Source organism: Antennarius striatus, chromosome 9, assembly GCF_040054535.1.
Source record: "Antennarius striatus isolate MH-2024 chromosome 9, ASM4005453v1, whole genome shotgun sequence".
Lineage (NCBI taxonomy): Eukaryota > Metazoa > Chordata > Actinopteri > Lophiiformes > Antennariidae > Antennarius > Antennarius striatus.
In genome coordinates this window covers 9,497,595-9,514,936 of record NC_090784.1, presented here as the reverse complement: position 1 = coordinate 9,514,936, position 17,342 = coordinate 9,497,595, and the positions used below count along the sequence as shown (strand labels likewise).

General features: G+C 41.4%; 1 protein-coding gene across 2 annotated transcripts in view; it reads left to right on the top strand.

Annotated features, from left to right (window-relative positions):
* Positions 1-17,342, top strand: part of LOC137601998 (focal adhesion kinase 1-like) — a 55,542-nt gene that overhangs the window by 2,711 nt on the left and 35,489 nt on the right. For both annotated transcript variants that reach the window (XM_068324510.1, XM_068324509.1), the window contains exons 2-3: positions 3,988-4,038; positions 7,187-7,213. In XM_068324510.1, coding sequence (XP_068180611.1) covers positions 3,988-4,038; positions 7,187-7,213 — 78 coding nt within the window. The remainder of the gene's footprint in view (positions 1-3,987; positions 4,039-7,186; positions 7,214-17,342) is intronic.

The following is a 17,342-nucleotide window of genomic DNA, read 5'->3' as shown; positions in this document are numbered from 1 at the left end:
AACTGCTGAAGGGAAGCTGCAGCTTGGTGTTGTGCCCAAATAGTGCAATGCAGCTCAGGCTCCATGGCAGGCCCAGCCACCTGCGCAGGGACGAGCTGATCCTAGTCTAAAAACCCTCCACGGTGGTCATTGGGAATTCTTAGATCAACAGCGGCCAGAGGAGACGTGGCAGGATGCCATGCTGATAGATCCAGGCCTTGAACTTCCCAGGAAGTCCCGACTTGTCCACAGCTGAGAGCCACGTGTTTAGGTTATCGCTGGTAGACTGACGAGCGGCAGTATCCTCAGATCGCTGGTGAAGAGTTTACCCGGGTTCTTTACTGACTTTTCTGACACAGATGGAATTGTGGTGTCTCCCAAACTGAAGCGGAAGCGGTCGGCAACATTTCCTTTCCTCAAGACTAAGGACCTGGACTTAGAGGGATTGAACTTCATTCTTGCCCAGTTGATGAGTCGGTCCAGGCCTTGGAGGAGCCATCTGCATCCGGGCACTGATGTTGTGGTTACCGTGAGATCATCCATGAATGCTCTAATAGGGGGTTGCTGGGTGCCAGATCGGGACAAAGGGCCTCTGCACTCCACTTCCGCAGACTTTACCAGCATGTTCATGGCCAGAGCAAACAGGGATACAGAGATTGTGCAGCCTGTGATGATGCCTTTCTCCAGCCGGTGCCAATCTGATGTTGTAGACCCAGAGGACACCCTCAGACTAAAGTTGTTGTAGTAGTCGAGGATGAGATTACGGACTTTCTCTGGGACGTGATATCTGCTCAAAAACAACTCCACCAACTTGTGTGGAATTGATCCATAAGCATTGGCGAGGTCCAGCCACAGGACTGCCAAATCTCCTTTGCTCTCTCGCGCTTCGCGGATCAGCTGTGTTACCATGCCTGTGTGCTCAATACACCCTGGAACTCCTGGGACTCCTCCCTTCTGCACAGAAGTGTCAATATAGGTGTTCTTCAGGAGAAATCCCATGAGGCGGTTCGAAATGATCTTGAAGAAGGTCTTGCACTCAACGCTGAGGAGGGAAATTGTTCTAAAATGCTCGATGTTACTTGCCTTTTCCTCCTTGGGAATCCATACTCCCTCTGCATACTTCCATTGCTGAGGCACCTTCCCTTTTTTCCAGATCACTCTGAAGATCTTCCAAAGATGTTCCAACAGACGGGGACACTGTTTGAAGACCTTTTATGGCACTCCACTTGGACCTGGTGCTGATGCTGTTCGGGCAGATTTGATGACCACCTTCACTTCCTTCAGGGTGGGTTCACTGATGTTAAACAGGGTGCAGGGTTCTGGTGGGCATATGAGGGCTTCACAGTGGCCAAGATCTTGTTCTTTCATACCGTCGCTGTAGGTGTCCCTAATGTGGCGGTTGATGTCCTCTTCCGGACACGAGAGCTGATCACTTTGTTTCTCTCTCAGCAGCTTCTTTGTGAATCCAAATGGATTTGCAATGAAGGCACTACGCTTGCGGGCCCTTTCCTTGCCTCCCTTCCTGTGCCACTCTGCTCGTCGAAGGGTGCACAGCCTTCTCCTTACCACATCCCTAAGTTCTGCCAAGGCTGCCTTGTCATCATCTCTTGCCTTTCTGTACTGGCTCCTGAGTAACCTCAGCTCTTGTCTGAGTTGGAAAATCTTGTTCTCATGCCGGTTTGGAATCGGTGCTGCAGATGTAGTCTTGGTGGCATGTTGTTCCTTGATGCCAAACCTGACTGCTGCGATGCTTATTATGAATGTTCTCATCGTCTTGAGCCTCTGGTCCATATCACCCTTGGCTGTTGCTCCCAAGGCTGTATCCACATCTTCATCAAACCGTTGCCACTCTGACTCCTTGTTGGCAGCGGGCCACAATATCCGACTATGCTCTGATGGTCTGCCTTGGGGTTGCGCTCGTGGTGCTTGGAGGTTGTGGGCACTGTGGGGTGCGTCCGGGCCTTGATCCTCCTCCGTCTCACCAGGTGCCGTACAAGGTACTGGCACTGTGCGTTGCGCCACGGGTTTCCTTAGACAGCCCATCTTGGTCTGATGTATCTTTAGACCTGTCGGGTTTTTGCAGACCTCGACACATTTGCAGACTGCACTCATAGTCGATTGTCCTTTGGCAAAGTTCAGTTCCAGAAAATCCGTCCATTCGGGGCGCTAATTCTACCCCCCCTCTCGGGTGCCCCTGGGGGTATGTCTCTTTAGGGTTCTTCATAGCTTTTCAAAACAGAAGGTATTAGAATCATTTTTGTGTCTTATTGTGTACATGGGTCGAGAGTTTGTGTGTTTTATGTGCCTTGTGATGTCAGATAATGTTTGATGTCTCGTGTCTTTCGACATCTGAGGCTACTTGATTGAGCTGTAGTAAATTCCAGCACAGTTATTGCTTCAACACCCATCCTTTGCCCCAGGACATGTTTTCATGTTTCACAAATAGCTGTAGCAAAGATACCTAACGGCTTGTTTCATAATCTTCCCACTCATATAGATCAATACATTGTCATGTTCGAAGTGTGTGAAGCTTTTGATGTATCTTGATTTAGTGAATCTTTAATTATTGTGCTTTTCCTGGAATAATAAGTTGTTAGATGACAATTGACATGAAAGTGCAACATCTGATTGTTGAATCTTTGCTTGTTGGAGCTGTGGTTTCCATTTTTGGCACAGTACAGGGGATGGATGAATCTGTTCAGACCTGTGATATGCCTGGAAACACAGGCCACTGTTATGTCATTACTTTTTTCCTATTTACATCTGTGGCTCGTCCTTCTCTGTGATTTGTTCAGTGGTGATACTTTCTGAATCTGCCCTATGTTTGAAATTTGATAAAAAAGTAGAGAGTGAACATTTGTTTGGAAATGACAAAAGTCAGATTCTCTGGCTGGTGTTCGTCACTGTGGACCGCTTACTACTGATAATTTCTACAATGCTAAATGTAATTATGTAACAAACATGACTCAGTAGTCAAATGAGATCCATTACAGCAATCTACATGAAGTTTTGTACTTATTTTGCATTTCTGCTCTTCAACCGAAATACATTGAGACAAGATCTGTCCGGGATCACTGCCACCATGACATGATTTGTGAAGGCTTTGCTTATACATGGTTAATGTGCAACAGGTCTGACGAACATTAAAGGTCGAACTAACATTTTTTAGATGTGGTTAATCAGCACTTAAAAGCACAAGGTCATAATTAAGTCAAATTAGCATTTATTATGATAGTTTTCATATCATTGTAGTACAAATACAGTAATAAACAAACTAATTCCACTGGTTGGAATATGTGTTTTCTTATTTGTCATTCATTAGTCTCTCCATTTGTGCAGCTTGTGTGTGTGTGTGTGTGTGTGTGTGTGTGTGTGTGTGTGTGTGTGTGTGTGTGTGTGTGTCTGTGTGTGTCTGTGTGTGTCTGTGTGTGTATGTGTGTGTGATGTAACAAGGACCACCAGCATGTTGGGTATTGTAGTGTACAGTGTAAACTAATTCCACAAGAGGACAATTCACAGAATGCTGGTTTGTTTGTAATAAAATGTCTTGCTATCGTTAGTTTATGAACTGGTAAGGCCTCAGATATATTTCTAGTTTTTCTTTTAACAATTCTGAATGTGTATGTTGTAGATAGTAGTATTATCTTGTAGTCCTGTCAATCAGTGGAAAATGGAATACTGTATATGAGTTTGTATGTCTATGAAATCTGCTCAAAATGCCAGCTTTTATTTAGACGCATACTTTTTCTGCAGAAATGCAACACAACAGTACAATCAAAGCTGCAGCTGACTTATAAAATTGATTAATTATTTAAGAGAACATATCAAATAATGTCTCACTGGACAGTTCTGACTGTAAAATGTCATGTCCCACTTGTGTATTCTTTCTTTTTGCACCACAATTTGGTTTTTGCGTCTAACTGAATCCTTTTTTTGTGATACTGAAAATATAGAAATATAGAAAAATACCAAAAGCATTTGTCTAATCACAAACTCCTTTATTCTCAGTTCCTGAGGGAATCAAGAGATGTGGAGCTTGTGTTGGACCCCAGAGAAACGGTGGGTTGGATCAATGTGTTTGTGAATATCTGTTAACCTTGGTGCAGCGCTGCACACTAAGGTGGATTCACACCAGTGAATGTAGCCTTGTATACTCAGAAAATAAGGTCACTCAGTAATATAAAATTGTGTCACTGGTTGATTTGATCCGCATCATAAACAGATAACGTATTTTAAACAATTACAGAGCAAATGTATCCTAGAACCAATTGAAATAATTTCAATGTTCTCGAATCTTAACATTTTATATTTAATAAATAAAATCGAAAGGTTTAATGTAGTCTTTGATACAATCACAAGTGTGTGCAGCTTTGTGTATTTGTTGGTGCAAAATAAATAGCAGCCCTGATTGATAATGGCCTTCATCATTGTTGATTAACAGACTTAAGGGATGCTGCAACTGCATAAGAATTTGTGCTGCGTATTGCCTGTAGTATAGAAGAAATATTTGAGCTTACAATTTAAGTTAGACACATTTTTCATTTAATTATGTTTAAACTCAACATATTTCTGGCTCAGTTACTATGGCAACTTATGCTGAAAACTATGTTTAATTTTTCATTTTTTGTGTTTGTGGAACAGGAGTCTGGTTTTGTACCTTACCTGAACTGGAATGGTTATTGTTTTGCTTCATATGAAGCTGTGTTAGTCACATCAGAACATTTATAGCAGTCTCATGCCATTATAAGGTTTTTATAATTGCTACTTACAATCACAGTTAACTTAATGAAGCTGTAGAGTTGTCTTTGTGCTTGTACTTCCATCCCTCATATCGCTCCCAGCCCTGCAGCACTCTGATCTCTCGTGCTCTCTTTTTGCTGGCTCCCACAAAGAGCTGCAAAGGGTTGTTGTTCTTGATGAGAACAGAGTTGTACCATGCCTTAAGCGTGGTGTCAACTGTAGCGGAGCCTCTGTGGTTTGCTGCCAGTGGCAAGCGTTTTCTACACTGAGTGGGAGATAGAGAGAAGAAGGCTGAGAGCGACGGGAAAAATGTGATGGAGTTGGAGGAAGAAGCTCAAAGGTCTGTTTGTAGTGATTGATGCTTCTCTATTGTTTGAATAACAGGTTTGATTTCCAGGTCATTATTAGTGTTTGTGAAATAGCAGAGCTTAGTAATCAATTATATGACAGTGAAACATATATTTCTGTATTTATTTATGTATTTTCAACTTGAAGAGCCAATACTCTGAAACAATGATTTATGGTGATACAAAAACCCTTAGTACAAAACGTTGACATACTTAAGTGCCTTAAATTTACAGTAAATGATAGAAATCCCTAGTCAAGTAACCACTGCTGTGGAATACGGTAGTAATCTAATCAAATATTTAAATTGTGTGAACTATTTCTAGTACAGGTATGTAGCATATAGTGACATCTAGTGATGAAGTTTTAGATCGCAACCCTTTGGTGGCGGTGTAATTTAAGAGACACATCAAGGCCCACTTGAGAGCCAGTGCTTGGTTTACCCATTGTGAATTATTGTAGAAACATGGTGGACTCATTGGAAAAGGACCTACTTCCTCTTTATAAATAAAAGCCTCAAAGTATTGATACTTAGTTTGAGCTGACTTAAATGATAACTTATAAGTACCATTAGATCTGTCAAATCCTTCACATTCAGCCTTTCAAGAAAGAAAGAAGAAATACACTTTAATAACTTTAATTTTTCACTCATGATGTTTTTTTTTAGTATATAGTGAGAAATACACACACACACACACACACACACACACACACACACACACACACACACACACACACACACACACACACGGGGCCTGTAGGCATGCAGTATATACACTGGGAGACAGAGTGACGGAAAGCCTCATTCTTTGTGTACTCCCTACAAGCAGTGTAGAGTGGGCTGTGCCTTGCTCAAGAGCACCTTGGCAGTGGTCAGGACATGACCTGACACCTCACACTGTCAGCTCACACTCCCAACTTTTTTGGCCCACCTGGGTCTCGACCGACAACTTCCGGTCCCAGTCCAAGACTTAGTGGACTCAATTTCTGGTGTTTTCAATACTGATTTACAACCAACCACAGCTGGTAGAATTTTCTGATTCTCAAGCATCTGACTTGTTTCCTTTGAACTATCACCTATTAAATCAGGTGTTATTTAGTCTGCATACTGTATTTTTACTTAGTTTTTTTACCTTGTTTTCATGGGAAATACTCAAAACCTTAGGACTTGTTGGTTATGTTTGTGTCTCTATTATGTCTTTCTTGAAAACTATCTTTAAAAAATATAATTTCCCTACGGGGATCATTGAAGGATTGATTATTATTATAATTTTTAAATCATTGGTTTCGACAGAGACCCACTACAGCGGTTGAAGCGGTAGAAAATGAATGAATGGTGTACAACTGTATGAAACTGGTATGTAGCTTTTTTTTAATAACATGTATTTGTTGTTAGTTATTTGTAACAGATATCATCACAAAGAGTGTCATCACATTGCTGTTACAACATTGGTGTTATATATGTGAGCGTTGGTCAGAGGTAAAAGTTGGGATAGCAGGGTGGAGAGGTCATGAGACAAATTAGAGTTTTAAATGAGGCCACTGGATGAATTATTGCAGCAATACTGAGTACATATTTTCTTCCAACTAATATTTCTTATCGCTCTGTAGAGCAGTTCATGTTAATCAACTTGATTCATTAACGTTGCTGCACAGTTAGAGGTTGACATGTAAACCAGTGGATGTGCTCAGTGTGATTAGATATTGACGACTTTCAGACAGATAAATTAAGCATGGTAATTAGTTTAATGGTGTCGATTGACCAAATGATGTGTTACCGAGTTACAGGAATGAAATGTTTAGAGCTGAATCTTTGAATTTGCTATTGATAAATAATATGGTCTAGGTCAGAGGACTTTGGAACAATACTACACGTATGCGTCTTGATTCTTCTTTCTGTGTGTCTTTATATGTTCCTTTTCTTTTCCTACTTTGAAATGTTCATCGTTATCTCTTGTGTTGTGCTGCCAAAAGAAGCTCATGACATTCTACTTCTCAAATAGATGCGTAAGAGATATAAGATACTTGTGGATAATTTACTCTAATACTGTTATAGGTACAAGTTTATTCGGTAACAGTATTTAACTCAGATCTTGAACTCTATTATCTGTTTCTTTTCCAGATATTTCCAGAATCTCATACTATGCTGGTGAGTACAATGCTTTTTATTTTTTTCAATTCATTCAAGTACAGTATTTATAAAATAGGCAAAAACTAAATTGGCATTGCAAGATTTATTCTTTAATATTGCAAATATATCTTTTACTCCATGGCTACAAGTAGCTAAATGTTGACTTTATAGTTTTCAAGGAAGATGTTGTTTTTCTGAGCTGAGATCTGGTTATTCCTAAAAACAAAAAAATATATTATTTCTATTCTTGACCTCAGTGTCTTGCAGGTCTCGAATAAGATAAATTTTGCAAAAGGTTGTGGTTTATTAACAGATGGCTTTGGTAGAAGGCAGCAGCAGTACAGACCATGTAAACTGTGTTGGGACAGGTATATATTAGTGTGTACAGGCCCTGAACACACAAACACACACCAGGGGCCATTACGCATGCAGGGGAGGTAGAGTGGCGGTCAGCCCCTTTGTGGAGCGCCTAAACGAGCAGCTTGTAAGGGGGACGGCACCTTGCTCAAGGGTGCCTCGGCAGTGCTCTGGAGGTTAGCTGACACCCCACTGTCAGATCACACTCTGGGTGTTTTTGGGCGGGAGCGGGAATCGAATCACTGATCTTGAAACATTGGACGACTTTACCACTCGCTCTACCACTGAGCCACTGCCACCCCAGCGGCATCCTAGAAATTAGCTAAACATGGTTGCGGTTTTGTCCAAAAATTGCATGTTTTTATATTGACCAGACAAAGCCCTTTGAGTGATAGTTGTGACCTCAGCTGAGGAGATGATGCTATTACATCGGAAGAAACTCATTGGGGATGCATGGATCAAGAAAAGACTGAAACACAGTCACTGCCGTGAGATGTTTCTTTTAAGCTTGACCACAGTAATTCCCTAACTTAACCTTTGTGGCTATTAGTGTAACCATAACAACCATTAAGTTGTTACATCACATATTTCAACTGATTGACAGCTGTGAAAGGAACTGACAAGTGATGTTTGAGCATTATGTAAAAACAGTTCCCACATATTACTTTGATGAGCACTCAAAAAGGGCAGGTTTTGTCTTTGTTATCAATATTTTTTTGTTCTTTTTCTTGCTTTTTTGTGATTTTTTAAAAATCTTCACTTCAAACCTACAATTCTGTATTTACGTTTGAGATATAAAATAATCACTGTGTTATTGTTGGCAAGGATTTTCTGCTGGAAGTTTAGCTAAAGAAATATTCACAATAATCTTGTCCTTTGTTGCATTGGGATCAATCTTAAAATGGAATAATCTGCAGTGAAAAGCTGGTAAAGCTACAGGACCTGGTAAAATGTGTGAGAGGGCAGTAAAGGTCCAAGGAAGGAGAGAGGATGAAAAGGAAAGTGGTCAGAGTGTGATTTGTGTTTTCAGGCCTAAAGTTCAATTCTGGTTAAATTTGTGTGCGTGTATGTGTTGAGATTATGTGTTCATGGAATTACCTGTCACACGTGTGTGATCACAAACATAATGAAGGGTCTCAATGAGGGCTGTGGTCCTCTTTGATATTTAGAAGTGTTGTCCAATTAGCATGGCTACTTCCTCCTGTGTGACATCCATATTTCAGTTTCTTTACTTTACAGCCTTACACACACACACACACACACACACACACACACACACACACACACACACACACATGCAGAGTACACTCCCTCCCTCCACAGAAAACAGCAGAAAGACTTGGCTCACATGGGCAAACACACTCCCTGAGTATTTTGCACACACGCTCTCTTTGCCTGCTGACACACACACACATTCTCTGTCACTCTACAGTGGCTTTGATGCAGTCATTTCAACGACTGGAGGACTGTACTGGACTTAATGTGTGTGGATGTGTTCTTGTGATGTGGTTGCTTTTCTACGACTCCCGACAAGAAGACAGACTGAACAACAACACATTTACTGGATCTTTTTTTTACTTCCAACCCGTTCCTGCTCCATTCTCTCGATGCTGTGCTGCTCACTTTTCCTGCCTTTTGGATCAGGATTACTGTTCCAGAATTTTTGCTCCACCTCGCCCTTCAGGCCTGTCACTTTTTGTCTCTGACATCAGACACCGGCTTTGACCCGCTTAACTCCTGCAGGCTCTGAGCATTATGGAAAGGCTGTTGAGGATGTGAGGCTCAGTTTCTCTGCTTTATCCATCTCTTCATCATGTTTTCTTTCTAGTTCGTGCTCCTTTATTTGTCCTTTGTTATTAATGTGTTTTTATTCAACTGCTCTTTATTCTACAGTCTTAGTCCTGTTTGCTCTTTCTCTCCTGCGTCAGTTATTATCCACCTCTCCCTCATGAGGCTCCATTTCGGACTTCCTTTGCTCTACAATTTCATCTTTCTTCAGAGCTCACATGCTTTTTTCTTTTATTTTTTGTCACTCATTGGTGATGCCATCTGATATGCCATCCAGGAACATTGGATTTCCAGAACAGCATGCACCATTTTTGCATATTTTTTTTCCAGCAAAGGATGCCAGTGATGCTTTGAGATGTTTGGTACACAGGGATGATCACTGCAACTGAAGAGAGAAGTCTTCAGCCGCGTTCCTTGAATTCATCATCGAGGGGTGATTAATTGGACCTGAAGATCTTCACTGAATAACTGTTTTTAATGTTTCAGGAGGTTTTATTGGACCACTTGATGGCTTATTGGATAGAAGAATTATCCCCCAGCCACATAAGCTAAGCTTGAAAGACTGTTTTGAGAGGCTTTACTCCCTATTGAAATGTCTTCAAGCTGCTGACTGCTTCCCAAAAGACATCTATCTCCCTGAACTTAAAGACTACTGAGATATTTCCTTACAGTGATCATTACACAACGTATGGCCTAGTAATAATTTTGCTGGGTTGAAGGATACATTTTGGATAGATTGATTGCAAGGAACTTGAATCAGCTTGAGGTTCTTTAGAACATGATTATTCAGCAGGCTTTAGGTGACAGTAGATGAGTGTAGTTCTTACTGGTAGAGTGGACTCCTGTGACGATGCCTGCAGTGTCATCAGATGTTAAAGTGCAGATGATATTTGACATCCTGTTTCCTCTTACTAGAGTCTTTCCTTTACTGGAGTCACTAACAGCCATTTTACAACTGCTTCAATTGATTATCTTTCTGTTGTATTTCCTGTGACTAACTTGGGAGGTAGCTCGCACAACGGATATCATCTCTGTAATCAAACGCAGCCAAGCTATCAACTCTAAAGGCTCTGGCTGTTTATCAGCATCTTAAATATACCGCTATTGCTTGTTTAATTGTCGTTCTTAAAATCGTACACCAGGATTTCATTTTTTCCGTATTTGTAAAGACAAGACAGGGGCCACAGGGGCTCTATGCTGTCATTGGTGCTCAGCAGCTTTGTCTGGACCCCGTGGCCAGATGTTGAACAGCTTACACTAGAGAACAAATGGAGAGCAGTGGCTGCATCCCTCTCTGCTGGAGCAAGGGAGTCTGTGTCTACATGCAGCACCCTCTACCAAGTATGTACAAATAAATATATTGAAAGAAACTGTCAGTACAAATTCAATTCCAGTTTGTGTAATACAAAATGTAAATTTTTATTTTTATTTTCAGCACTGAAACTAACCAAAGCTTTGAGATTCACAATTTCTTAGTAGCGCATTCATACCATTGTATTCAGATATAAAGAAGAACAATGCACCATTATCCAGCTTAGTATTAAGATTATTATAATTGTATTTATATACAAATGTCAATTCCTTCTCATCTTCTTGGAAGTCTCTTGTGGTTCAACAGACCATTCAGTTTTCATCAGGAAGGATGGATTTACATTTTGTGAGCTGTCTTCTTGCAGATTTGTCAATTTCCGATCACTGTCGACTTTAGACTAATTAGATTTTGTTTAACATAATGCATTAAAAGACACCAGAATGGCGTCCTTGTATTCAGCTCTGTGAGTGCTTAGCAACCTCGTAAAGTGGAGAACGCTGCCAAAGACACAGAATGCTGCATGAGCAGCTGTCAGTCAAAAAAATGAAGATTGATTTTTCTAGGGTGTCCTTGAAGTGGGCCGGTGGCTTACTTAATTATTAATGCATATGTCCTCTTTATGGTTAAAGAGGATTCTTGTGCTTTCCCCCATTGTTTTTTTATTTTGGTAAAAAACAGTGACCTATGTTTGTGAAATGGAATACATTATTTTTGCCAATCGGGTCACAGTTCTACTGATCCTAAATTGGGTTAGTGAAATGGGAGCATGTGGGGAGATGATGGCTATAAGTTACCCAGTTACCTGTGATGTCACTGGCACAGTAACAGCTCAGAATACACAGCATGAAGCCATATTTTATTTATATGATTGTTACAGGCAGAAATGAACATTCACTTGTTGTATATGCAGTGCAGTATGTTTCCTCGCTGTTCCCTGCTATAGATAATGCATATCTTCAGTAGAAGACAGAGCAGAGGGTGTGGTGCTTTGCAGGAGGAGGAACAGGAGGAAGAGGCCAAAAGAGAATGTTTAGTATGAGAGAAAGATGAGAGGGATGAAGGAACAGAGATGGTTCAATAGGACAGAAGGATCAAATGGAGACGTGAAGGCAGGAACAGAAAGGCATGTGAGATGAATGAAGGGGGATGAGAGGGGAAGAAAAAAAAGAGCTTCCGATGAAGGGAAAAGGATGGAAAAAAAAGGATACAGGAGATCTGGCCGAAACCGCAAATGAAAAGATTGGGGCTTTGGGGAGAAAAGCATAAAAAATGGTAAAAGCAAAGAGATAGTACAAAAAAGGAGCGATTCTCCTTCAGGATTGCGGCAATATCAGTAACCTAAATACCAGTTAAATTGGACATAAACCACCCGCTGCTGCTGCTTCAGACACGGTTCCAGCCTGCTCTGGGATGCCTGTCACTGGAGCTCCACTGAGGGAGGGGGTAGTCGTCCTGGCAGCTGCCTGCTTTCCTCCCGCCTGCCCGCATGGCCTAGTTGATTTGATTCCTCTCCCTTTTCTCTATTTAAATTGGTGAGGGCATGCATGTGGGGATTTAGTGGACTTGAGTTGAGAAGAAATTGTTGCAGTGTAAAAAGGTACACTGCTGTGTTGTGTACCTCTTTCAAAACCATAAGTCATCCACGGGAAGATCCTAAAGTTTCAGAAAGCAGTTGTAGCTGGTCCTTTGTCATATGACAAAAGAATGAGCTAAAACTCAAGGCCCAAGGGCCAAACCACAATTTTATGTGGCCTGCAAGAGCATAAAAGGTCAGAGTGACTAAAAATAAATAGGTCAAAAGTGTGCTTTGACCAAAACTACATTTCCCACAATACAGTAATTCAGCCCATTTTAACTTTGACAAACCATTTTGACACCTCTGAGAGCTGCCTCCTCTCGCAGGTGGTGCTTCGGGAGTATGGGGTTAGGGAGTATGGGGCCCTTTGCTGAGGGCTGTCTGGTCCCTGTATGACCGAAGCCAGAGCTTGGTTGGCATTGCCGGCAGTAAGTCAGACCTGTTCCAGGTGCATGTTGGACTCCGGCAGGGCTGCCCTCTATCACCAGTTCTGTTCATAATCTTTATGGACAGAATTTCTAGGCGTAGCCAGGGTCCGGAAGGAGTCTGGTTGGGGACCAAAGGATTTCATCTCTGCTTTTTGCAGACAATGTTGTCCTGTTGGCCTCATCAAACGTGGACCTCCAGCGTGCACTGGGACAGTTTGCAGCTGAGTGTGATGTGAGTGGGATGAGGATCAGCGCCTCTAAATCCGAGGCCATGGTTCTCGACCGGAAAAGGTCGGTGTGCCCTCTTCAGGTCGGTGGGGAGTCTTTGCCCCAAGTGGAGGAGTTTAAGGATATTGGGGTCTTGTTCACGAGTGAGCGAAGGAACATGAGATTGACAGACAGATCAGTGCAGCTTCTGCTGTGATGCAGTCGCTGTATAGGTCTGTCGTGGTGAAGAAGGAGCTGAGTCGCAAGACGAAGCTCTCGATTTACGAGTCAAACTACTCCTACTCTCACCTATGGTCATGAGCTTTGGGTCATGACCAAAAGAACAAGATCCCGAATACAAGCTGCTCAAACAAGTTTCCTCCGTAGAGTGGCTGGGCGCACCCTTAGAGATAGGGTGACAAGTTCAGTCACCAGGGAGGAGCTCAGAGTAGAGCCGCTGCTTCACCACCTCGAGTGGAGCCAGCTGAGGTGGTTCGGGCATGTGTTCAGGATGCCTCCTAGATGCCTCCCTGGGGTGGTGTTCCGGGCATGTCCTATTGGGAGGAGACCTCGAGGAAGACCTAGGACACGCTGGAGGGACTACGTCTCTCGGCTGGCCTGGGAACGACTCAGGCTCCCCCAGGAGGAGCAGGAGGAGGTGTCTGGGGAGAGGGAAGTATGGGCATCCCTGCTGAGACTGTTGCCTCCATGACCCGGATAAGCGGTAGATGATGGATGGATGGATGGAAAACCATTTTGAGCAAAGTTAACGTCTGGACTTGTTGATTTTCTTTATTTACTTGAATAGTTTGATCCCTGATTGATGGAGTTATGTGGGTTTTGTTCATCACCTGAGAAATTAAAAGGATTTATGTTATAACAGAGAAACAACTGTAATGCTTGTAACTTGAATAAGTCATAAATTCAGTTGTTTAATATTAAGGGGTAGTTACATTTATTTTACATTACATTGAGTTACATTTACATCTGGCCCTTTGAGGACATCCATTGTGGTGGTGTGGCCCTCGGTGAAAATGAGTTTGACACCCCTGGCATATAGGGTTTATGTTTTTTAATAAATATTTGTTTCTGTGACACCATTCACAAGAAGTCTGAATGTAGAATGTAATGTGAAAGCCTCAGGTTCCCTGTCTTTCCATGATGGATGGGGTAAAAAAAAGTTCACCTCAGCAAAAACTATGAGAACTATGTGTAATAGCAAATTTTTCTATTCATCATGTCAAGGACATTGATTCTGATGTAGTTTCGGGTATCTCCACATCAAAACAGTCTTTTTTAGATTGTTAATTAACATTACCTGACTTGGTTAGATCATTTCCACAGTTATTATGAAGTAATTCATCACATGTTTTTTCATCATGGCATAAGTACATTACATCACTCACATATTGGGTGGTTGCTTTTGTATTCAGGAACTAGGGATATAAAAATGTCTTAGATGCACTGAAGCTGGTTAAAATACTCCCTTTCCTGTTGTGTTTGATGTAATAGTATTTATGACATAAGTAGATGTGAATGCAGGAAAGGAATGTATGCATGTCTACATCTCTAATAGGATTTCACAAAGCTGCATGGAGTAGGCCTAAGGTTATGTGTATGTGGTTTTATGTCACTGTTGCATTGCGTGTCAGTTTGTTTTCATATCTAATCTTATTAGTGACTGAGCAAGTGGACATCAGTAGATGTTTGAAAACAAGGATATGGATCAACTAATTCAAAAATTTATTCTAATTTAATGTGCTTATATTTTAACATCACAGTATTCATACACCGTATACATACACAGTATACATTGAACCTTATTTTAACTTAAACCAAGTTCCAATGGAGATACTTTACTTTTAATTGAGACACTTTTTTTTCTTCTGAAATGTTAGTCGTGAGATTGTGTGTTAAGTAATGAATTTGGGGCGTTAAGATGGCGCAGTGGGTAGTGCTGTCACATCCCAGCAAGACGGTTCCAGGTTTGAGTCCTGTTCCATGTGGAGTTTGTATGCGTGGGTTCTCTCCGGGTTCTCTGGCTTCCTCCCACCTCCAAAGACTTCCACTTCAGCTGAATTGGTCGGTTCCAAATTGTCTGTTGGTGTATGCGTAAGGGGTTGCCTTTCGTGTGGCTCTGCAGTGCACTGGCATTGTCCCCAGAGTGTCTCCCACCTCTCACCCGCCAGCTAGGATAGGCTCCATAAACCCACGTGGCCCAAAAAAGTGGAAGACGCGGTTAAGAAGATAAATGAAGAATACATTTGCAAGTTTCTGGTTTGCATTGTTTTTAGATGACTTTCTCAGGAAAAACACACTTAACTGCTAAATTATAATACTTATATATGTTTTTTTTCCTGAAGGCTTTTATCATTCATTTATAAATAAATAATCCTTGATATTTAAAAAAAAAATTTTTTATACGCTGTTATAATCCCCGAAGGGAAATTTAGAACGCACACTCTAGTTTTTGTTAGTCAATCACACGCATGCATATTAGTGTGTACAGGCACCTGTAATTCACACAACCACACACAAGGGGGCCTGTAAGCATGCAGGGGACGTAGAATGGCGGGCAGCTCCTCTGTGGTGCGCCCAAATGAGCAGCTTGTGAGGGGGCACGGCGTCTTGCTCAAGGGTGCCTCGGAAGTGCTCTGAAGATGAGCTGACATCTCCCACTGTCAGCTCACCTCCGCGTGTTTTTATTCGGGCGGGAGCAGGAATCGAACCGCTGATCTCAGAACATTGGACGACCTGCTCTACCGCCCGCTTTACCACTGAGCCACTGCTGCCCCAAATATATTGTAAACATTGCCAAATTGGGATCATGAATTTATATTTTTATTCTGAGCTGTATTTAAAAAAATAGAATTTATTTGTTTGTTAGCTCATATTAACATCTGTTATTGAAAATGCAACCATAAATAAAGTTAAGGACAGAACTGGGAATTGTTATTTTCAGTTTAGCCTGGAGACAAGTTACTTCGACATACTGTATGTCGTTTTTCGACTTGTGCTGTGTCTACTCGAGCCAATTAACGATGGGTGAAATGAAGCAGCATATAAGTAAATATACATGTATGTGATTCTGGTACCTGATATAGATCAGGTGATGGCAGGTGGCATGGGAACACATTTAAAAATTTCAAATATGTTGGCCTGGTTTGCACTTTGGGGTTGACACTTGTCTACCTTTTGGCTTTGTGGAAGTTTTTATTGAATTTAACACACCAACTTCCTCCTTAACTGGGGTTCCTGTCACTCGGTCTGTCTCTTCTACTGTGCTTTGTCTCATTATAGAACATATACTGTATAAGCCATGTCAGCACATCCTTCACTCTCAAATTCATGCCGACCTACACTAAGATTGAATGAGAAAGTATTGGAAAGTGAAGCATTCCCGGTAAATTACCAGAGCCAGTCTGTATTTGCCATTCCAGAGACTTTGATGTCTGAAATTGTACCACTGAATGTGAGCGTTACCCTCAAGGCCATTAGATAGAGTTGGTAGTATTAGTGTGGCAGATAGTACATAAGATATTGTGGAATTATACTAACACTAATCAGAAGAATCATATCTACGGTGAGGGTACTTTAACTGGATAATGACAGCAATACTCTAAGGCAAAAATCTGATCTTCACTAGTCTACTATGTTAAACCCTTGAGACCAAGGATGGGACAATTTCAAATTTCCTATTCTCAGCACACCTACAGCTTATGGTCACATTAAATAACACCACATATACAAAACATCAACTGTCAACCTGCACTACTCTTTTCAGACAAAATCTTGGCTTCATAGAAAGCAAACAACAATTTTTACATTTCAAATTCTTTGACTGCAGAGGTGAAAAAGGCTTAAAAACCGTGTAGAACTTAGAAAAATGTTCTCATATGTAATATAGAACAGGAATTTATTGTTCTTTGAAAATGTGGAGAAGCAGCCATAGAAAATTGCTGAATGTGGTAATGTTATGCTTTTAGCATAAGTCAATTTTCTGCCTGCTACAGCCTTATTTGAAATGAAAGAACCTGGGCCGATAATGGCATTATCCAGAAACACAGTTTTTCATTGTATTCAGTCTTTAAACATTTAAAGGACTGATTTAAAGGACTGAATATGTCACCCATAAAATAATGGAAGACCTCAATTCCCCTTTTCTGCAAATGAGACTTTTCATCTGTATTTGGTATACTTGAGTCTCCCTTGTTGTCACATGATGGCCAGAATTCAACTAAGGCCAGTCACCATTTGATGAGTCGACAAACCTTAGAAAACCAGGAAGTGACAGCAGGACATGGGGAGCAGCAACTGTCTGTGTTTTGCGCAGGAAAGGGAATGTCTGTTTTCTGACATAGCGCAATATGAATGTTACTGCCTCCCACCATGGCATCTGGGTACATGTTAAATATGCAGTTCAATTTGTTGCTTTTTGACTTACCTTGAGTTGTAGCTTTTCAAGCCACTGCCATTAGA